Source organism: Bufo bufo, chromosome 1 (assembly GCF_905171765.1).
Source record: "Bufo bufo chromosome 1, aBufBuf1.1, whole genome shotgun sequence".
NCBI classification, from domain to species: Eukaryota; Metazoa; Chordata; class Amphibia; order Anura; family Bufonidae; genus Bufo; species Bufo bufo.
Window position 1 is genome coordinate 378,701,640 of NC_053389.1, and position 24,507 is coordinate 378,726,146.

Here is a 24,507-nt window from a genome sequence, read left to right on the forward strand (position 1 = left end):
ACTTTATGGTCACTATTTCCCAGGTGTCCCCCAACCTGCACGTCTGTTGTTCTGTCAGGTCTATTGGTTAATATTAAGTCCAGTATGGCCGTCCCTCTAGTCGGGTCCTGAACCAGTTGGGAGAGATAATTGTCTTTGGTTATTGCCAAGAATCTGTTTCCTTTATGAGATATACAAGTTTCAGTTTCCCAGTCTATATCTGGGTAGTTGAAGTCCCCCATAATAACCACCTCATTATGATTTGCCGCCTTGTCTATCTCGTTTAGTAGTAGATTTTCTGTGGACTCTGGTATATTAGGTGGCTTATAGTAGACTCCTATTAGTAATTTATTGTTGTTTTTAGCTCCATGTATCTCTACCCATAGTGACTCCACATGTTCATGTCCCTCACTTATATCTTCACGGAGTGTGGGCTTTAGACAAGACTTTACATAAAGGCAGACCCCTCCACCTCTCCGGTTTTGACGATCCTTTCTGAACAGACTGTAACCTTGTACATTAACTGCCCAGTCATAGCTATCATCCAGCCATGTCTCAGTTATTCCCACTATGTCATAGTCCTCCTCACACATCACTAATTCCAGTTCACCAGTTTTATTAGTCAGGCTTCTGGCATTAGTATACATACATTTGAGAGGTTTATGTATATTTTTTACCCTACACCTTTCCTTCTGAACTGTTCTTGTCCCTCCTTCCATTTCTCCCCCAGTCCCACTACCTTGCCCCCGGTCTCTATCTGCACTATCTTCCCCTTCTATAGTGTAATTACCCTCCCCCCCAGTCCCTAGTTTAAACACTCCTCCAACCTTCTAGCCATCTTCTTCCCCAGCACAGCTGCCCCTTCCCCATTGAGGTGCAGCCCGTCCCTACGATAGAGCCTGTAGCCGACAGAGAAGTCGGCCCAGTTCTCCAGGAACCCAAACCCCTCCATCCTACACCAGTTCTTGAGCCACTTGTTAATTTCCCTAATCTCCCGCTGCCTTTCTTGTGTGGCCCGTGGTACCGGTAGTATTTCGGAAAATACTACCTTTGAGGTCCTTGCCCTAAGCTTTTGCCCTAGATCCCTGAAATAATTTTTAAGGACTCTCCACCTACCCCTAACTTTGTCATTGGTTCCGATATGGACCATGACCGCTGGATCTTCTCCAGCCCCTCCCAGTAATCTGTCAACCCGATCCGCGATATGTCGAACTCTAGCGCCAGGAAGACAGCACACTGTTCGGCGATCACGGTCTTTGTGACGGATTACAAATGTTATGTTTCCATTTGCAATCAGCAAAAAACGGATTGCATACGGAAACCATACGGAGATGTTTTTGCAAAAATACAGAACGGAAACACAACGGAAACATAAAAAAAAGAACATTGGATCTGTGAAAAACGGACCGCAAAATACAGAAAAATACATACGATCGTGTGAAAGAGGCCTCACATAGATGATACAAATGGTGGGCCGAGGGCCTTGTAATTGAACCTATTATGCTGTACATATCAACACCTTAGTACCTTCTCCATATGAATACCCCAAAAAGCCTGAATACACTGACTGCTGACTACTGCCTTTACCTATCGGTCTTAGTATTTAATGAGCTAATAGCTGGAAATGAACCAGTCAGTCCATCTGTTGCTATGCAGGGATTCACAGTGCTTGTAATTGGGCATTTACGATGGAACGACAGGAGGAAATCATAGAAACCTCCCACGTCTATTGTTTTAAGAGAACTTGGCCTATGTGGTTGCAGCAGTCATCCTAAGATAACACAAAACTTTTTTTCATGCCGCTCTTCTAGCAGTAGGGCTCCTTGCTAGATACTGGCAGATAGGAATTGTTGCTGTTGGCAGGGATCTTATTATTGCTTTACATAATAGTAATAAAGTATGCGGTTCTTCCTGATTTATTACATCTATACAGGAATCGCCACAATTCAGCAAGGCCTGACATTGAATACCAAACTCTGTGTGCTTTATCAGTAAATTTCCTGATAAGATTATGTTTCTTTCTGTATTTATTCTCCAGGCATAGTATAGAGGAAGGCAAACTGCCTGTACCGTATTTATATAACCCATTCTCAACTCTTCATCTCCAACATATTTCCATGTGCGGGCTACCTTGCTATTGTTAGAACAGCTTTATCTATTCTATTTATAATAGATGCTATTCTCTTTTGTGTCTGTATTGTAGAAAGTAAAGCTATCAAATTGTGCGTGTACGGTATTACTTAAAGCATATTTTCATTGGTAAGCAATGCTATATTGGCTAACACGCAGGGGATCCAGGTGTGATTAGCTTTCAGGGTATAGAACGGATCTGTCAGTCACCCAGAGGGAGTGACATTGACCATAGGCTTTTGAGAAAGGTTTTGAGAAACCTAGGGGTCTGAATGAGCAAAGCAGCTATACATAGTTCATTTAATTCCATAATTCACTCCCCCTCTTCTCTTGTAATTTGGCTAACCATTCCCCTCCGTCCATACTCCCTATCCCTATTCCACCCATTACTTTCATCCAAGTGGACCCTGTTTCTAAATACGGGTTTCTCTAAGAGACTCTTCTATAATTGTCCTTTCACCTGGTGACTCTCCAGGTGAATGTCAGTGCTGTGTGTTCAACTACTTTGACAGCGTGACTTGTGAGTAAACATGGTCCATGTCTTCCTGCCAGCGGTTTCTAGATACAATGTAGCTTGTAATTATAATGTGCCTATTCTATTTTTAGCTACCGCTACATGCATAACATACTAACCCCTTTGGCAGTGTTAATCTTTTTATACAGCAGTGATGAGGTCAAGCTTAAAGGTTGTGGATGGATCATTTCTGTCCTTCCACCTCCATTTTCACTGTGCCTAACTATATTTGTATGTATCCCCTCCTTCATTATGATTATGAATAGCCGCCTAAGGATCCCCTGACATTTACAACGCTACGGCTAGAGGTGCACATTCTCTGACTTACATGAGGTACATCGGGATCTGGGGCGTTGCGTTCAGGCTGGAAACGCCCCTCTCCCTAGATTGGCAGCTTTAGACAAGTGCCTTCCCCCGTATCCTTGGCTCATCCCTATTTAATGAGCAGGAGCAGACAGGCACGTGCGGCCATACTAGAGCAGATGCTGCTGCACGACCCACGTGAGGCGTTCTCTGCCAGCTTCTTAACTTAGGCAACTAGCCAGTGTTCTTCGCAAAATTGCTCACAGCTCCTGATGAGGTGCCCGATACAGGGTCACCAGAAACGCATCGGGCAGGGCTGGGAATGATTAGTTAGCCCTTAAGGCTACTTTCACACTAGTGTTCGGGGTTCCGCTTGTGAGCTCCGTTTGAAGGCTCTCACAAGCGGCCCCGAACGGATCCGTAGAGCCCCAATGCATTCTGAGTGGATGCGGATCCGCTCAGAATGCATCAGGATGGCTCCGCTTGGCCTCCGTTCCGCTCAGCAGGCGGACATCCGAACGCAGCTTGCAGCGTGCGGGTGTCCGCCTGGCCGTGAGGAGCCAAACGGATCCGTCCAGACTTACAATGTAAGTCAATGGGGACGGACCCGTTTGAAGTTGACACAATATGGTGCAATTTCAAACGGATCCGTCCCCCATTGACTTTCAATGTAAAGTCTGGACGGATCCATCTGACTAACTTTCACACTTAGAATTTTTTCTCAAATATAATGCAGACGGATCCGTTCTGAACGGATCCCAACGTTTGCATTATAGGAGCGGATCCGTCTGTGCAGACACCAGACGGATCCGCTCTGAACGCAAGTGTGAAAGTAGCCTTACTTTAGTGGTGGAAGGGGTTCTCCTGGGACCACTCTGGCTGTCAAGTACATGAACACCATTGTGTTATACTTGGGCTACAGATATGGACCCTTTGTGAACAAAGCACTTGATATTAACCAAGTTCATAAACCAGACTTAGTATCGGTGCTAAGTCGTGGCACGACTCAGACTGCAAAGATACAGCAGGCCAGAACAGTTCATCTACCATTATTATACAGGGTGGGCCATTTATATGGATACACCTTAATAAAATGGGAATGGTTGGTGATATTAACTTCCTGTTTGTGGCACATTAGTATATGCGAGGGGGGAAACCTTTCAAGATGGGTGGTGACTATGGCGGCCATTTTGAAGTCGGACATTTTGAATCCAACTTTTGTTTTTTCAATAGGAAGAGGGTCATGTGACACATCAAACGTATTGGGAATTTCACAAGAAAAACAATGGTGTGCTTGGTTTTAACGTAACTTTATTCTTTCATGAGTTATTTACAAGTTTCTGACCACTTACAAAATGTGTTCAATGTGCTGCCCATTGTGTTGGATTGTCAATGCAACCCTCTTCTCCCACTGTTCACACACTGATAGCAACACCGCAGGAGAAATGCTAGTAAAGGCTTCCAGTATCCGTAGTTTCAGGTGCTGCACATCTCGTATCTTCACAGCATAGACGATTGCCTTCAGATGATACGAGATGTGCAGCACCTGAAACTACGGATACTGGAAGCCTGTGCTAGCATTTCTCCTGCGGTGTTGCTATCAGTGTGTGAAGAGTGGGAGAAGAGGGTTGCATTGACAATCCAACACAATGGGCAGCACATTGAACACATTTTGTAAGTGGTCAGAAACTTGTAAATAACTCATGAAAGAATAAAGTTACGTTAAAACCAAGCACACCATTGTTTTTCTTGTCAAATTCCCAATAAGTTTGATGTGTCAAATGACCCTCTTCCTATTGAAAAAACAAAAGTTGGACTCAAAATGGCCGACTTCAAAATGGCCGCCATGGTCACCACCCATCTTGAAAAGTTTCCCCCCCCTCACATATACTAATGTGCCACAAACAGGAAGTTAATATCACCAACCATTCCCATTTTATTAAGGTGTATCCATATAAATGGCCCAACCTGTATATATGGGGCAGACTTTCCGGAGGGTTATCTGACCACTGTGCATATCCATAAACAGTGCCGATTCATATCCGCTGTCTGATGTAGGGGACAGTTGAATACACACTTACAAATTTTCTTGATTGCGAAAAATCGACAATTTAATATTCGCCTAATGCGCGCAAAATACAGACGTGGGTCACTTTTGATACATTTTCCAGGCTGCTAGAAGTTTCCTGAGATTGGAGAAAATGGTTGGCACAGCAGAACATTAAAAATGGCTTTATATGCAGTTAGAGTGCTCCAATATATTCGCGATTGCGCTAATCGGCACTAATGATGCGCATATTTTGTCGCAATGTGTGAAACTTCACATTTTAGCAGGTCTGCATGTATGTATGGACAGCAGAACCTATCACACTACCTAACACACTGCACTGCAACAGCTACACTATACTATATCAGGATATAACCTACACTGACCATCTCCCACTAACTATCTGTAATATACACTGCTCAAAAAAATAAAGGGAACACTTAAACAACACAATGTAACTCCAAGTCAATCACCCTTCTGTGAAATCAAACTGTCCACTTAGGAAGCAACACTGAGTGACAATCAATTTCACATGCTGTTGTGCAAATGGGATAGACAACAGGTGGAAATTATAGGCAATTAGCAAGACACCCCCAATAAAGGAGTGGTTCTGCAGGTGGTTACCACAGACCACTTCTCAGTTCCTATGCTTCCTGGCTGATGTTTTGGTCACTTTTGAATGCTGGCGGTGCTTTCACTCTAGTGGTAGCATGAGACGGAGTCTACAACCCACACAAGTGGCTCAAATAGTGCAGCTTATCCAGGATGGCACATCAATGCGAGCTGGGGCAAAAAGGTTTGCTGTGTCTGTCAGCGTAGTGTCCAGAGCATGGAGGCGCTACCAGGAGACAGGCCAGTACATTAGGAGACGTGGAGGAGGCCGTAGGAGGGCAACAACCCAGCAGCAGGACCGCTACCTCCGCCTTTGTGCAAGGAGGAACTGGAGGAGCACTGCCAGAGCCCTGCAAAATGACCTCCAGCAGGCCACAAATGTGTATGTGTCTGCTCAAACGGTCAGAAACAGACTCCATGAGGGTGATATGAGGGCCCGACGTCCACAGATGGGGGTTGTGCTTACAGCCCAACACTGTGCAGGACGTTTGGCATTTGCCAGAGAACACCAAGATTGGCAAATTCGCCACTGGCGCCCTGTGCTCTTCACAGATGAAAGCAGGTTCACACTGAGCACATGTGACAGACGTGACAGAGTCTGGAGACGCCGTGGAGAACGTTCTGCTGTCTGCAAGATCCTCCAGCATGACCGGTTTGGCATTGGGTCAGTAATGGTGTGGGGTGGCATTTCTTTGGAGGGCTGCACAGCCCTCCATGTGCTCGCCAGAGGTAGCCTGACTGCCATTAGGTACCGAGATGAGATCCTCAGACCCCTTGTGAGACCATATGCTGGTGCGGTTGGCCCTGGTTTCCTCCTAATGCAAGACAATGCTAGACCTCATGTGGCTGGAGTGTGTCATCAGTTCCTGCAAGACGAAGGCATTGATGCTATGGACTGGCCCGTCCGTTCCCCAGACCGGAATCCAATTGAGCACATCTGGGACATAATGTCTCGCTCTATCCACCAACGTCACGTTGCACCACAGACTGTCCTGGAGTTGGCAGATGCTTTAGTCCAGGTCTGGGAGGAGATCCCTCAGGAGACAGTTCGCCACCTCATCAGGAGCATGCACAGACGTTGTAGGGAGGTCATACAGGCACGTGGAGGCCACACACACTACTGAGCCTCATTTTGACTTGTTTTAAGGACATTACATCAAAGTTGGATCAGCCTGTAGTGTGTTTTTCCACTTTAATTTTGAGTGTGACTCCAAATCCAGACCTCCATGGGTTGAAAAATTTGATTTCCATTTTTTTATTTTTGTGTGATTTTGTTGTCAGCACATTCAACTATGTAAAGAACAAAGTATTTCAGAAGAATATTTAATTAACTCAGATCTAGGATGTGTTATTTTTGTGTTCCCTTTATTTTTTTGAGCAGTGTATATTTGTGGTCGTGGCTAATAATACAGACTCGGGCATGCGTGCCCGCCTTGAACCTAAACCGGCTAAGGTGTGCCTGGAGCCGGGTACGAGAGCAGCCTATAAGGGGGCTGCCCTAAAGGAGAAGATTAAGAAAATAAGGGGAATGGGCGGGTGGGTTGAAGACCGGAACGCCTGCCAGGTGAGGGAGAGAGGGGCTGATAAAGGCTCAAGCCCCTCCCACAAATGCAGGCTGAGCTTCAGTCTTACTAACTTGTGGTCGTGGCTAATAATACGGACTCGGGCATGCGTGCCCGCCTTGAACCTAAATCGGCTGAGCTGTGCCTGGAGCCGGGTATGAGAGCAGCCTATAAGGGGGCAAAAAGGAAACCAAGAAAGTTAATTCAAGAATTTTATTAACTCATTACACCAGAGACTGAAAGGCCTGCGAAATGTCAACCTGTGGGTTAGGTATATACCTGGTGAAACAAGACGAGTGCCACCTTCCCATTCTCCGGATGACATGAGCGGGGACCCTGTGCTGAGAAGCCGCAGAAGCAGCTCCAATGCGGAAGGAATGGCCAGATATAGAGTCAGGGTCAAATCCTAAGGCAGAGGCAAGAGTGCGGATATGGCCGATGAATTGCGTGGAGGTGAGAGAGCCATTAAGATGAGGTAGCAGTGGGCTGTGAGGGGGAGCTTCATGGATGGCGTGCATGAGCTGCCCGAAGACTTGTACCGGGCACCATTTATTGCCAGACTGGAAAAAAGTAACCTCAACCGGGGACCTGTTTGGCTTGTTTTAGTGGATGTTTACTTAAGCGTATAATGGTCCCGGTTCCGCACCAGCTGTTCCTTGGACAGACCGCTACGCCCCGCAGAACTGCAAGTGAATTCGCCTGGCCTAAGGAACCCGTAGAAGCCCAAATACATAGCAGCTTTAATGACTAAGCTGGAGAAGGGCCCAAAAGGGGCACCATCCAGGGCTGAAGACAACCTCCGGAACATCTCCCCTGTGACCGCCTGTCTACGGGACGGGGGATTGACCCTACCTTTCTGGACCCCACGCAAGGTGGCCTTGACCGCATGCGCAGAAAAAATTGAGCCCCCCCCTTCCCCCCCGGGTTGTGGAGCATGGTGTGGTGTTGGACGCCCGCAAGGTATAACTTGATGGTGTTGTATGAGAGATGCAAATGGTGATGACAGTGGGCGATAAAGGCCATGATGTATGGGATGTCCGCTAGGCCACCCTGTGGGTGCAGATTTGAAAACTCCCGGTAGGTTCTCAGGCCTGATTGATAGTTCCTGGCCGTATTTGGGGCGAGGGACTGCTGTGCGAGGTCCCTTGCTGAGGAGACGAGTGTATTTAGCCCATTGTCAGGGAACTGAATGCCGGGGTGGGACATCTGAGTGGATCGGCTTCTGGCATGACCTGAAAAAAGAGTGTGAAATTAAACCGAGATAGTGCGTCAGCCGCTACGTTTTGCTGACCCGGAATGTGGCTGCAATGTAAATGGAAATTGTGGGACAGGGCAAGCCATACCAGCTGGTGCAATAGTGCCATGATCTTTTGGGACTTAGCCCTACCCTTGGCCAAGATGTCAACTAGAGCCTGATTGTCTGTTACGAACATTACCGGTGAGTTAGCCCAGAGATGACCCCATGCCTGAGCAGCTGCGACAATGGGGTATGTGGCGAAACCAACCTCGCCACTGGGTTTTGGAGAGGCCTGTTTATCAGCCTCTTGCCTCAGGATTATGGCCCATACTAACTTTTAAACCCCTGAACCTATTCAAGTGAATTTTGGATAGGTTTGTCCCCAAGTTATACTGTTTAAAATGATGTAAGTTATATGTATGGCCAATGTAAACTCACAAAGTTGTAACAATTTATAATAAGTGTAACTTGTCAGCTTGGGAGGAATATGCTGGGTGTGTTTCTATTGTGCCATTGTCCCATTGTGTGTTTAAATGGTGATGTCTGTCCTGTTATATCCACATGTGTATTGGTGACTTCTCTTTGTCTTGAGAGATAATTGGATTACGCCTCGGGTGTCTCCAGGGCAGAGAGGAGGAAACCATGATGCATTGTGGGGATGTATTGTCTCTGTGTATCCTACAGTGCTGCATATCTGTCCTATGTCACAGTCTTCATTCTGGTCCCCTAGGGGCGTGTACACCAGATGGGCTTGGTTGTTTTATACCTCCCTGTGGGCGGACATGTATTTGCAACAACTGCAATAAAAACCAGGCTGGGTGTGCCAGCACCTCAGACCACTGCTTGACCCTCAACACGGAGCCTTCTCTCGTTATTGGGGGGATCCGCTGTATGCTGTTAGAGACTGATTGCCAGGAGTGTAAGCTGATTCCTGTTCGTCTGCTAGCAGCTATTCGTGAGGTTCCAGTTTGGAGTGCTACTTTGTATCCAGTTCGGGAGTCTGGTGTTCTGCAGTAGCTGGGCCTGTCTCTCAAAAAGGGGCACATCGCCTAAACGGATTTTAACCCCTTGTCTGCTGAAACGGTCCGTTACAGGGTATAACTCCAACAAGGAGGAGGTGCAGATGGACTCGGCATCCTCCAGGATGGACATGGGCCAACGGTCAACCAGCCAATGGGGACCCCAAATGGCTGCGTAACCGCAGGATGCGGCGGCATCTGAAAAGATAGTCGGGAAGGAGGGTGACCACGGAGGGACGAAGAGGGAGATGCCGTTCCACTGGGAGAGGAACAACTCCCACATGGCCAGGTCTGCCATCGCCTGTCCGTCCAAATGGAGGATGTTGTCCTGTTCGGGTGCCGAGGGAAGAAGCTGGAGTAGCCTCGACACGAATGTCCTTCCCTGGGGCATGATCCTCGAGGCGAAATTAAGCCGGCCCAGAAGAGATTGCAACTCGACCCTAGTGAGGTACCCGGAGGAGGCAGCGTGGGAAATGACATCTCGGCACTGAGTGAGTTTCTCTTCCGGGAGGCTGGCCTGCAGGCTGACAGAATCCAGGATGATGCCCAGGAACGAGATCCTAGTGGAGGGACCCTCAGTCTTGGCCTGGGCGACCGGAACATCTAGACTGGCGAACATCTTAAGGAGGACGGCGAGAATGCCAGATCCGCCCTGCGGGCCCTCAACGACCAGAAAGTAATCTAGGTAGTGGATGACCGTCTGAAGGCCACCGTGATGGACCAAGATCCAGTGTAGGGCTTTGGCAAACTGGTCAAATAACCAGGGGCTATTGAACGTGAGTCTGTTGGCAAAGTAATATTGGCCGGCCCACTCGATGGCCCACTCGATGCCATAGTACTGCCACAGCTGTGGTTGGATGGGAAGGAGCTTGAAAGCATCGGCGATGTCCGCCTTTGCCAACCAAGCGCCCCTGCCATGCAACAGAATGGCTCGTATGGCGTCGTCTATGGAGGAGTACCTCAATTAAGGCTGGGAATAGCAGAAACGTGAGGTGCGGACAGGTCATAGATCAACCTTTTTTTATTAGTGTTTTTCTTGGACACTAGGCCGATTGGGTTGATGTGCCATGACACAAAGGGAATTAGTGGGAAAGGGCCTATGAGGAAACCTTTCTCCACCTCAGACCGGATCAAATCGCTCGTTGCTGGTGGGTCCATGGTGGCCGATAGCAGATTCCTGCTTTCCCAAGGAACCTGTGGAAGTGCAATGAGCCCTGTGTGGAACCCCTGCAAGAAGCCTGCCAACAGGAACGCCATGAAGTTTTGATCGTGGTGGTCCCGAAGGAGAGCCGCCAAGAGGTCCACATTAATGTCGGCTAGTCAGGATCCTTTGGATGCCTTTTTAGGACAGGAGGACCGCAGGTGGGCTCTAAAACACAAGGAGCACACGTGGAGAGATCTGCAACTGGCATAGGAGCAACCACCCGAATTGAATTTATTGCAGATCTGACTCCTTCCTAAGTAGAAGATGGGTCGGCCAAGTTTGTCAGTGGAGGGGTTGGACTGCTGAGACCCGGAGGTTCCCGGGAGAGCCCTGTCCTGAGACAGGTGGGCGTTATTTGGGCACCATTCAGACGTGTGAAAGATAGACTGGCACATCGCGCAGGTGGGTGCCCTGAGGCCCGCGAAGTGACGGCAGAAGAGTTCTGTGTCAATGGAGGCCCAGCTGGTGACATATTGGAACTGTGCCAAGGCTGCTGCCGCTTTAGCCAAGAAAGAACGATGGTAGTCGTAGAAGGCTGAACCACCATACTTGTGATCCAGGTCAGGGACCAGGTACAAGTAGCTGTCCAGCTCTTCCCTCCTTTCTGGCTGTGCGGTGCAGACAATGTCTCTGAAGAGGCAAAATGCTAAGACAAACTCAGGAATAGACAACTTGCGGTTAAGCCGAGAGTCCTTGGCCCTGAGGACCACAGACACATCCCCACAATTGATCACCCTGTTCTCGGACACATCCTGGGCGGCAATGAGGATCGATGCCAGATTAACATCCTTCCCTGCCAGAATGTCCCTCTTGAGATTGTCAGGGATGAAATGCGAGGGGGCCACCTGGGGAATGGACCTGGCGAAGATAAACACGTACCCGAAACAGAACCCGTAACACGGATTAGCAGAACCTGACCTGGCCGGATAGACGAAGAATCAAATTAATTGTGAACATTGACCCGAGGGGTACGCTGACGGTGTCAGTGAGAACTTACCTGTACAGGACCGATAGGAACCTGGGAATAGGGAAAACCCTGAAAATAAAAACAAAGAGCAACAGGCGAAATTTGAGAGTGCAGAATAAAGGATGACCCCATACCTGTTAGAACCAGGCAAACTGGCCAGGATGGGGCGCACCCCTAGGTCATGTAAACAAACCGAGTGTATCTGATTGGTTACTGACAGAAGGAGACCACCTGGGCGCACCAGGTAGGTGAAAGAAGCGATGGCGCGTTGCCATGAGACAGAGGCTGCGCGTAGCAGCGGCCCGCGAAGGGCGGGAGACTTACATGGAGAACCTGTGAGTCAGGGGAAAAAGAGCATAGAACAACTTGAGGAGCAGCCGGAGAATGGCCCCTTAGACAGTACAGAAAAACCAGGACAAGTTGAAAAGCTGAAAGGTGCGACGAGACACACGTATCAGAGAAGGAGAAAAGGCGGAGGACCTGGGCGTACCAGGAATGTACCGTGCCCTGGGCGATCCAGGGGATGACACTGTGACGAGACAAGACCACCGACCGTGCCCTGGTGAACAATCAAAGATCTAAGTGGCTATGGACACACAGACAACAGTGGCCTGGGCGTACCAGGTAGATGAGAACAGGCCTGGGCGCAACCAGGTAGAGAACAATTGAAAAGTAGCAGGGCGAATCCTACAAATGAATTGCTACCTTAGCGTTTAAGGCGGAAGGTTTTAGTTGTTTTTTTTTACCAATGGCCCCCGAGAGCATGGCAGAAGGCCCTGCCGCACCCCACCTGGGATGCCAGCACGCGGAACCCTGGCCCAGGAGATAGTTAACTTGGTCTTGAACATTGTTGCATGCAAACAGAAAATAAAACCATGACAACAGGACTCATGTTGTAGGGGCAGGAAACAGCAGCCCTGTACACATGTGCCCGAGCCGTCCAGAAGCCTGCGCCATAACCCCGCGGGGGGGCGCAATTTCCCTCACCATACCCTGGGGCAGCCGCAAGGAATCGGTAGCAGCAAACGAAAAAGGGGGGGGGGGGAACCCTGTACCGAAATGAACAAATAGCGGCTTCACATTTAATCAAGAACCCGTGGAATTTGAGCTAAAAGCCCCAGAGCATGGAACTAAAGGTGCTGCAGCCAGGAGGAGGCGCCGCGTGCGTTCCACAGTGGAACGCACGCTGCTCCCGCAGAACTGGCGCTCGGCTTGGGCACTGACCGATTTCCCCAACTTACCCACTTGAAGCGGAGCTGCAGCGTGAGGCGGCCGGCCGAACGAAGGAAGCACACGTGACTCTCCTACCCGGAAGTTGAAGACCGGAACGCCTGCCAGGTGAGCGAGAGAGGGGCTGATAAAAGGCTCAAGCTCCTCCCACAAATGCAGGCTGAGCTTCAGCCTTACTAACATATATATATATATATAAATAAAACTATCTAACTATCTGTATTATATATACACTCACCTAAAGAATTATTAGGAACACCATACTAATACGGTGTTGGACCCCCTTTTGCCTTCAGAACTGCCTTAATTCTACGTGGCATTGATTCAACAAGGTGCTGATAGCATTCTTTAGAAATGTTAGCCCATATTGATAGGATAGCATCTTGCAGTTGATGGAGATTTGAGGGATGCACATCCAGGGCACGAAGCTCCCGTTCCACCACATCCCAAAGATGCTCTATTGGGTTGAGATCTGGTGACTGTGGGGGCCATTTTAGTACAGTGAACTCATTGTCATGTTCAAGAAACCAATTTGAAATGATTTGAGCTTTGTGACATGGTGCATTATCCTGCTGGAAGTAGCCATCAGAGGATGGATACATGTTCTCATTCTGTTTACGCCAAATTCGGACTCTACCATTTGAATGTCTCAACAGAAATCGAGACTCATCAGACCAGGCAACATTTTTCCAGTCTTCAACAGTCCAATTTTGGTGAGCTCGTGCCAATTGTAGCCTCTTTTTCCTATTTGTAGTGGAGATGAGTGGTACCCGGTGGGGTCTTCTGCTGTTGTAGCCCATCCGCCTCAAGGTTGTGCGTGTTGTGGCTTCACAAATGCTTTGCTGCATACCTCGGTTGTAACGAGTGGTTATTTCAGTCAACGTTGCTCTTCTATCAGCTTGAATCAGTCGGCCCATTCTCCTCTGACCTCTAGCATCCACAAGGCATTTTTGCCCACAGGACTGCCGCATACTGGATGTTTTTCCATTTTCACACCATTCTTTGTAAACCCTAGAAATGGTTGTGCGTGAAAATCCCAGTAACTGAGCAGATTGTGAAATACTCAGACCGGCCCGTCTGGCACCAACAACCATGCCCCGCTCAAAATTGCTTAAATCACCTTTCTTTCCCATTCTGACATTCAGTTTGGAGTTCAGGAGATTGTCTTGGCCAGGAGCACACCCCTAAATGCATTGAAGCAACTGCCATGTGATTGGTTGACTAGATAATTGCATTAATGAGAAATAGAACAGGTGTTCCTAATAATTCTTTAGGTGAGTGTATATATATATATATATATATATATATATATATATACACACACACACACACACACACACACACCATCTAACTATATCTAATGTAATAAACAGTAAAGCACAGAGCACAGCAATGACAATGCTGTCTCTCTCATAACTGCAAAAAAACTGTAGAAAATGGCTGCTGGGGAGGTTCTTATATAGTAAGGGGTAGGCAACTATCCTATTGGTTGCTAGGGATGTTGCTTAGCTCAGACAAAGACATTGCAGCCTTCTCATTGGCCCACAAGCAAGAAGGGAGGTTACTGATGAAAAAAAAAAAAATCTAGAATATTCGAAATTACAAATATATATCACTATATTCTAAATCAGGCATGCTCAACCTGCAGCCCTCCAGTTGTTGCAAAACTACAACTCCCAGCATGCCCGAACAGCCTACAGCTATCAGCCTACAGCAGGGAATTGTGGGAGTTGAGCATGCCTGTTCTAAATATTCGCGAATTCTCGAAGTGCCAAAATTCACGATTCGAACATATTTGAGCCCAACACTATTTTGACATATATTACTGTGAGTCCAAAGGGCTTCTGAGACCTTACAACTGATGATCTATCCTTTTGATAGGCCATTAGTATGCACCTCAATGGGGCTGAGCTGCGCCTAGGCCATGTGACTGATGAACGTAACGTCACATGGCCTAGGCAAAGCTGGAGAAGGCCACGGCGCTATCGGAAGATAGCTCATCTGTAATTAACTGTTGGAAAACCCCTTTAAAGGCCTAAATTCAGACAATCATATAAAAAATAGTCTGTGTTGACGCGGAAATACAAGTACAATTTTTAATAGGACAGTGAGGTCCATATGTTGGTGTAGGAAAACTGACGACCACATATTCACAGGTGTCTTTAGCAGGAGACTGCATAATAATACATACTTGCTCTCAGTCTGCTTGGACCACATGCAGAGGTTACCTTTTCTGCTAATTAATAAATTTTCAGCTCTCTTTCTATCTTAAAATATGGGGAACAGGGAACTCATAAAAATGAGCTCATTCAGTGTAATGGGCCAACACCAGTGCTCGGCTTTCGTTGGAGCTTCTCAATATGTTTTTAGGAAAATGACGGGGTCAGTAGGAAAAAGCTACCCAGATTCTTAATCAGGGTCTCTGTCACCATTTTATGGTGCCGTCACATGGAACAAAGCATAACATAATACTGGTGACAGACTCCTATTACTGAAGTTAATACATAGAGGAGAATAGGGAGCACAATGGCTCTGACAGACAGCATAAAACAAGTATATTAGAAAATTGTATGATTTACTATTCTGTAAAAAATAAGCTGCAACATAAAAAAGAAGTACCCCTTTTAGACTAAGAAGAAGACTAGAGAAGGTTCACATAGACATGTTTGGAGCGATGTATACTAACCATTCTCTCCAGCTTCTAGCATGTCTTGCAAATATTTGAATGATCCAGACTGCTTCGGCTGTGACACTGGTTCTTCATAATCTTGGAGCATTTTGTACACATCTGATTCAACGTGTATTCCATTTCGGCTTCTTGAGGCACCTCTCTGTGGGTCAACACTGTTGACAACAAATCATCAAACAATTAACAACAGTCATCTGTACTAATGAACTATTATATGTCTAAAGCACTGAAAAACACATAAGGACTTAATTTTCTGTATCATGGAATAATCTTTAATGCGACTCCAGTGCCAGGCTGCATAGCTGGGAACGTCAAACTGCACTAGCAGTTCATAAATGAGGCTTCCATCGGGCGGACTTTCCAAAGAAAACCTCAAGTGCATGTGTGTAACAGATGTTACTGAGTGGCATTCATCACCCATAGGCACCCAAAATGCATACCAGGTGTGCTAAACTATTCCATGCAGTAAAGAAAGGAAATCCCAGAGGATACCACTATTTTGGTCTCTTTCATAATAATGGAGGCCTATGTGTCCATTTAATGTATACCCCATCTTTCCCATTACATACAGTACATGTACACTGCAGATGCAGTGTTTAAAAGGGAGTCTGTCAGCAGGAACGATAACGCAGCCCACTGCCAATTAGAGTTCATTAACCTGAAAAAAACCTGCCTTTTTCTAGTAAATCCTTGGCTCCATTCCAATAATTTAAACTTTTAATCAACATGCAAATTAGCTGTAAGTGCACCGACGATGTTCCTGCTGCCTTGGTGCAACCAAGCAGCCCCTCCCTCAAACTGTTGATTGAAAAGGACAGGCATTGAGTATGCCATCTTGCAAGGCCCTGTATTTTCATGAATGCGCCCATTAATTTATCATCAGTTCTGCTGGGACTAGAACAAACACTGCACATGCTACATTGAACAGTGCAAGAATGAAGGGCCCAGCAAAATGACATACCTAATGCAGGGCCCTGTTCATCAAAAGTCTGAGCTAGGGGCACATTTCTCTCCACAAAAGGCACATTTCTCTCCACAAAAATAGGATACTGTGGCCTTGTGCATAAAAACCATTTGGGGGTCCAACTCTTGGCACAACTGTTTAAAGGGGTTATCCAAGACTAATACAGACCTCCCAGAGTGGCCGACCCACGGTGGTGATCATACTTACCTGGTCCCTGCCGCAGGGTTCGATCTGTGTCGCTCCTGGGCCGGCTCTTGATCTTGCTGTAGTGCTGCAATAAGCATCCATCGGTGGCCACAGCGGTGCTCCCCTGGTGCCATGTAATCAGTTGTCACAACGCAAGGGGAGCTGGTCACCTCTGAGCCTCTTCATTGTTTATATTGCTCTTTACTGCGATTGCCATACTTTTTTTCTAACAGCTGTGTTTGGTATTGCGGGTTTGTCCCAAGTAAATGAGACAGAGCTGCACTAATAAACATGGCCACCCTAAACAGCGTTTGTACTATGAACCAGTGCACACAATGAAGAAGGTGCAGCACCCCTTTAAACAGCAGATCTTCCAGGGTGCTTAGAGGCATGCTCCCACTGATTTGATACTAATGGTCCATCCCGTCCTAAGTAAATGCCATCATTTTTGAAAACCTGGACTCCCCTTCAAGTCTGCTTTAAAAAAATATATCTAAGGCTATAAACACTAGGAATACAGTGGGGCAGATTTACTAATATTGTCGCACTTAATATTAATATTATCTTTATATTAGGCACATTTGCTATTCTGGTGCATGGACCTTTTATAAATATGGAAACTGGCGCATTTTCAACAGTAAAGTTTCTCCAATATGTTTACTTAATAGCAAACTATTGCACTGACCATATGGCTTCATACAATTTCACAAATGTATGTCTGTCTAGTTTCCCTGGTGTAACTAGAAAAGGCTGAGCCTCATAGCAAGATTTTTTAGAGGCCCCTCTATCCACTGAGCATTAACAGTACACACCAAAATGCCCACTGCCATGTGCATAGGGTGGCCAGAGGTCTGGTTTTAGGCCACACTGTCCGGAGCAGGGATGTCCTTTTGAATAGCTCACGTTCAGACAGCAGCACTGTGCTGTCTGAACGTGAGCTGCAGGAAGAAAGTCACCCTCCCTCCCACACCTGCAGCTGATCGGCCGTTTTTACCTTAATTTTTAAAATCCCCGTTGGCTGTGGAGTTGTTGGGGCGTTGCCTAACTGAGTCCGAGTGTGGCTTAGCGGAGCCGGTGGGGTGGGGTTTTACAGTTCTGTAAGTAATGCTGCACATCCTCCACTCTTTTATTGACTGTGTGCCCTCATAACATTGTGTGCCCTGGCTGCTACAGTGGCATTACGCCCCTGAGTCAGCCTCTGGCTGCTACATGAGTTGCTTTCATATTTTGTGCAGAACGTGAAATTACTTAAATGACTGATATCCTGACAAGCTGAACAGGCCAGGCATATGCCTGCTTTATAAGTGTATATCTGTAACGATAGAGAAAGCATTCCTAGATTCCTCCACATACAGTATGCCCCTGCCAAAGACGTCCAGGCAAAACTCAACAAGCTGTCTGCAGTTACTTTGTCTCATCAATCCTGCATGTAATCCTACATCGATGTACGACCTTCATAAACATTTCACCTTCCATGGAAAACCATGACCTCCTCTGTAAAACAGCAATACGTAAGGTCCCATCGCAGAAGAATATCTGCTGTCAAATCTGCGGTGTACATCCTGCGTGGGTTAGTTGACATAGCAACCAGCTACAAATGAGCAAATTGTATAATGAAGCCCAATGAATACCGTATGTTTCAATTAGATGAGAGCAAATATTTCAACAACCATAACGTATGTGGGAGATTAAAGAGATATGACAAAATGTATTTTGCTTCTGTATCGTTGTTCTTTCGAGCTTCAGTTATACATCAGTTTTCACTTATTCACCATCATTTACACGACAGGAGAACAATGCAGCAACATAAGGCTGTGGACATCTGCTGGATTAGATAACACTTATAGCCAACCATGAAAAATTGTGCAAAATGTTACCCTCACTAGACTCCTGGCTGCCATGACAACCTCTCATGGGGCAACTGAATGACATAAGGGTCCCCTCCATCTGCCTAACCTCTCTATTAGGGGCATCCATCGCATTACTATTTTGTCTGGTAAAATATTGCGCTCCCTAACGGAAGCCTGATAGTCTGCTCCTAAAATGGAGCACAACAACGGAAAGCATTAGCGCTGAAAAGCAGCCTTAGATGCAATGGTTGACTTCGCTATTTTGAATCCTTTGATCTCGCTTTGGCCCATTAAAGTCAATGTTATACTTTTTTATACCATTTTATAATATGCAGATGTATACCCCCAATAAAAGGACAAAAACGCAATGTAAATGCAGCCTTAGAAAAACCACGGCTGAGTGGTGATCTAATAAGTAAGACCTAATAGTCATGTATAAATTTATCAAATACATCAATACAGAGATATCGCCCAGCATGCATGCATGTCTTTTTGTCTGGCTGCATTCCAGCAATGAGGATCCGACGGTTCCCAGCATTATCCGGCTATGCTGCCGGATTTCATAATGCTACTGTGAACATGAAAACTGGCTTCTACAGTATTTTTTGGGAGTTGTTTGCCTTCCTCTGGATCAACATTGCAGAATCCTATGCTGATCTAGAAGCTGCTCCATACATGCCCTTCCAACATACAAATATTACGAGAATGGGTTAATCATTTCATAGAGTAAAATACACCATGCAAAGGCTTTCATAAGGAGATCATCTGACCTTGCGAATCCCACCACACTCTTTCATGGAAAATGTTTAAGTAAACCTAACTTTAAGGCCTCATGCACACGACCGTTGTTTGGGTCTGCATCCGAGCCGCCGTTTTGGCGGCTCGAATGCAGACCCATTCACTTCAATGGGGCCGCAAAAGATGCGGACAGCACTCCATGTGCTGTCCGCATCCGTGGCTCCGTTCCGCGGCCCCATTAAAAAAATATAACGTGTCCTATTCTTGTCCACGCTTTGCGGACAAGAATAGGCATTTATATTGCCGGCGCCTGTTCCGTTCCGCAAATTGCGGATGGAACCACAGGCAGCTTCCGTTTTTTGCGGATCCGCGATTTGTGGACCGCAAAAAACGGCACGGCCGTGTGCATGAGGCCTAAGTTTAACAGTTTTCAAGACATCTGCAACCAAAAGCCACACTGTTGAAATGTCCTGCCTGCGATCATACATAGGCTACAACTAGAGATGAGCGAATAGAAGTTGACGAAGTGGAATTCGATCCGAATTTCAGGAAAAATTTGCACCGAATCTGAATTTTCTCAGGCTTCGCTTTTCCCTAAAATGGCTGCTGCACGTGTCAGGACATGATGCAAAGAACTCTGGGATTGAGGGATCACCTACAATGCCAGCCAATCAGCAGTCAGCCAGCCCTGTGATGTCACAGCCAAATTAATAGCCTCAGTCATCTTTGATTCAGCCATTTTCCAGTGTACTTAGTGCAGGGAGAGATGTCAGTGGTAGAAAATACTTTAAAACTTTTATTTTGCTGTATAGAAGTTCAGGGAAAGGATAGAGAGGAATCATTCCACAGTATTAAAGCAGAACTTTGTAGTCTTGTCGCCATTTGCGCCTAGACCCTCAGCTGCTCTGCCGCTTTAAGAAGAACGGGATTTCATACAGCAGGCAGACGGCAATCTAATAACAGAGCTCCGCACAGTACAGAGCTCTGTTATTAGTGAGGAGGCTGCAGATTGGTCATAGTATCCCTGGGCTGCCCTGCCATTGGCTGCTCCTCTCACACCACCCCCATTCTCCCGCGCTGAACACAGTAGCAGCTTGCTCTTCAGTCATGAAGACAGGGAGCCGCTCCATGCCGACTGCTCCACAGAACAGGTTAGCTTGAGAAGTTTTTCAGCGCATACTTAACATTCCACAACATACGTGCAATTTGCCATTTTTTTGTCACCTTGTCCCGACAAAAATTAGTTAGGACTGTTCTATTATGGTCCAGACGTTCCATAAAATCTGGAATGCACGCAGATTTTTTGGTGTTTTTATTTTTTTCATGTGGTATCGAGTATCGCAATACTTTTTTATGGTATAGAGTCAAAATTTTGGTATCGTGACAACCCTAGGTAAGACATGTGTTTTTATTTTTATTATACCGTAATTATATGCATTTTAAATTTGCCGACTAAGGCTAGGTTCACACCTGAGCGTTTTTACAGCGCATTCCTACGCGCTGTAAAACGCTCAACAGGCAAAAAACCAATGTTTCCCTATGGGCATGGTTCTCACCTGAGCGTTTTACAGCGCGTACGAACGCGCTGTAAAACACCCTACGCCCCAAGAAGTACAGGAGCTTCTTTGGGGCGTATTGTCGCGAGTATTGTAGCGGTTTTTCATTGGATTCCTCTGTGGTTAATCACACAAACGCGCGTACTACGAGCGTTTCCAAAATACAAAATTGCTCCAAAATACGCCTCAAAAACGCCCGATAAAAACGCCTGTAAATAGCGCTTATCGAATACGCTCAGGTGTGAACCCAGCCTAAAAATTTAAATTTGGCTCCTAAATTTTTCAGGTTAGGAGCCAATGGTTGTCACGGATGATGTTGCAGATAGCTGGAAGTTATGGATAAACATCCGACTGGCTTGATCTCAAACCAAGGAGCATAAAGGTGACCCCTATAAAACCCTAAGAGCTCACCCTGACTGCTAAGCACATACAAGTGTCTCTGAGGTAGACGATTGAATGCCCTCGTACCTAGACTGTGTGACACCTGGAAACCCTATAATAGTGAGGGGACACGACCACCGGCTCCCTGCACTTAATACGGAGGGAGTCAGGGTCACCTAGAATCAAGCCAGCAAGAAAACACAATACATGAAAGGACTTATCTGAACAAACAGGAACAGAAGTCTCCAGCAGTGAACACTTCAATCTAGGAAGTAGTATAAACCGCAAAGTGAGGCAGTATGGGGAGGGAATATAAAGGAAAGAGGATTAGTCTAAATAGGTGACACCTGGGAGAAGGAAATTAGATGAAAAAGTGAAACCAAAACAAAGAACATCATGAGAGAGGTAGAAAAGGACGTCTGTCAGACGTGGCGGTGACAATGGCTCCTTGATATTTTTTTTTAGTCTGCAGCCCTGCGTTCAGCGGTGCAGTTATATGTTCTAAAGCCCTTTTTGGCGTGTATTAGTGGCAAAAAATATATATATTATTTGCCGTTCAGCAGTGGAGTATTTTTCGCCCTATAAGACGCACTTAGGTTTTTGAGGAGGAAAATAAGAAAAAAAATGTTTTTAACCAAAAGGTGTGCTTTTGATGGGTTTGAACAAATGGCAGTATTATGGGGGATCTGTGGATGATGCACTGTTATGGGGTGGGGGATTTGTGGATGGCACTGTTATGGGGGGGAGCTGTGGATGGCATTATGATGGGGGGGTCTGTGGATGGCATTATGATGGTGGGGGGATCTGTGGATGGCATTATGATGGTGGGGGGGATCTGTGGATGGCATTATGATGGTGGGGGGGATCTGTGGATGGCATTATGATGGTGGGGGGGATCTGTGGATGGCATTATGATGGTGGGGGGGATCTGTGGATGGCATTATGATGGTGGGGGGGATCTGTGGATGGCATTATGATGGGGGGGGGGGATCTGTGGATGGCACTGTTATGGGGTGGTGGATCTGTGGATGACACTGCTATATGTGTCATCCACAGACCCCCCCCATAACAGTCCCATCCACAGATCCCCCCCATCATAATGCCATCCACAGACCCCCCCCCCCCCATCATTATCCCATCCACAGATTCCTAGGGAGGGGCTGGATAAGGCGGGGAGACCGGCGGGCCCTGCCGCTCAGTATGTACTGTTTTATACGTAGTGTTAATCATCATATCTAAACTGAGTAATGATGCGCTCCCCCTGCTCCCCATGTGTACTTACCGGTACACATGTCACGCTCCTGTAGTAAGCACTAGCAGCTAGCAGGCAGGCCGGGGCGGCCGTAACTCACGGAGGTCACGTGCCTGCTCCGCCTACTTTATGAATGAAGCAGGCACGTGACCTCACTGAGTTACGGCCGCCCGGCCTGCCTGCTAGCTGCTAGTGCTTACTACAGGAGCGTGACATGTGTACCGGTAAGTACGGTACACATGGGGGGCGCATCACTATTCAGTTTAGAAGGGGGGACTGCTGAAAGGGATTAATAACTACTGTGAAGGGCCTCCCCCCCTTTCACAGTAGTTATGCCCAGATATGTGCCCCCTTCACAGTAGTTATGCCCACACTGCTTCTAACAGAGGCTCACTAATGGACGCTGAGATTAGATCACCCCATACGAAAGCATTGAATCAATGCTTTCCTATTGGGAAAAATTTGACCCTGGAGGTCATCATGCAGGGTGTGAGGACGTCCAGCGTCAGATACCAGACCAAAGGTCTGTTTTAATCCAGGAAGCCCTGAGGTGGCTGCCAGCCACTAGAGGCTGACTTATTGCTGGAACGTAAACAATGCAGTTTCTCTATAACATTGCAGCTCGATTTGCAAAAGGGACACTGTACCCAGACCACTTCAATGAGCTGAAGTGGTCTGGGTGCCTTTTGTGTCACTTTAACTTTGAAATCTTATTAAAGATTGTGTAGGGTGTGGATGGAGGTGGGGCATGGAGGCGGGACAAGGGTGGGGCTTGCAGCAGAAAATGGGTGGGGCCTGTAAGGGGGCCCTTGATTTATTTTGCCCGGGGGCCCTGAGGGTTCTCAGTCCGCCCCTGATCATAGAGAACTCCTTTTGTAGAATTACAAAGACCTGTTCCCAGTACTTTTTTTTAGTTTACTACAATTCCAAAGTAGGTAGCTGTAATCCGCATTCACATATCCACATTTAGGGCAGCTGCAATCTCGGCCTTTATTTTGGGGGAATTTCGCTTGCATTTTTGGCGTATAATACAATCGGTGCAAGATCTTAAATTGAATTAATCTATGAGCATTGGAAATTGTAGCCTTTCTTACATTTCTGTAAATGCTGGTCCACGGTAGTGGAGGGCAATGCAACTCTTGCTCCCACTTACTTGGGCTTTTAAAAAGTGTTACAGTTGCCAATGCCATTCGGAGTATGCAGTATAATCTAGATATTTTAACCTTCTCATCTTTCTGGGCATAACAATAATCAAAGAATAAATTCTCTCGTGGAAAAATGTAGCCTTTATTCCTAGAGGCCTCATATGTGTTTTAAACGTGTATACATGAACAGATCTAATGATGAACTATCAGTGAAATTAACCGCCTCCGGACCGCCTAACGCAGGATTGCGGTCCGGAGGCGGCAGCCCTGCGCTCAGCGACGCATATACGCGTCATCTCGCGTGAGTCGAGATTTCCTGTGAACGCGCGCGTTCACAGGATCGGAAGGTAAGAAAGTGGATCTCCAGCCTGCCAGCGGCGATCGTTCGCTGGCAGGCTGGAGATGCGATTTTTTTAACCCCTAACAGGTATATTAGACGCTGTTTTGATAACTGTGTCTAATATACCTGCTACCTGGTCCTCTGGTGGTCCCTTTTGTTTGGATCGACCACCAGAGGACACAGGTAGCTCAGTAAAGTAGCACCAAACACCACTACACTACACCCCCCCTGGTCACTTATTAACCCCTTATGAACCACTGATCACCCCTGATCACCCCATATAGACTCCCTGATCACCCCCCTGTCATTGATCAACCCCCTGTCATTGATCACCCCCCTGTAAGGCTCCATTCAGACGTCCGAATGATTTTTACGGATCCACGGATACATGGATCGGATCCGCAAAACACATACGGACGTCTGAATGGAGCCTTACAGGGGGGTGATCAATGACAGGGGGTGATCACCCCATACAGACTCCCTGATCACCCCCCTGTCATTGATCACCCCCCTGTCATTGATCACCCCCCAGTAAGGCTGTATTCAGATGTCCGTATGATTTTTACGGATCCACGGATACATGGATCGGATCCGCAAAACAC

General features: G+C 46.8%; 1 protein-coding gene across 2 annotated transcripts in view; it reads right to left on the bottom strand.

Annotated features, from left to right (window-relative positions):
* The window catches only part of PDLIM4 (PDZ and LIM domain 4), a 379,210-nt gene that overhangs the window by 14,699 nt on the left and 340,004 nt on the right, over positions 1-24,507 (bottom strand). For both annotated transcript variants that reach the window (XM_040405182.1, XM_040405191.1), the window contains one exon: positions 15,491-15,648. In XM_040405182.1, coding sequence (XP_040261116.1) covers positions 15,491-15,648 — 158 coding nt within the window. The remainder of the gene's footprint in view (positions 1-15,490; positions 15,649-24,507) is intronic.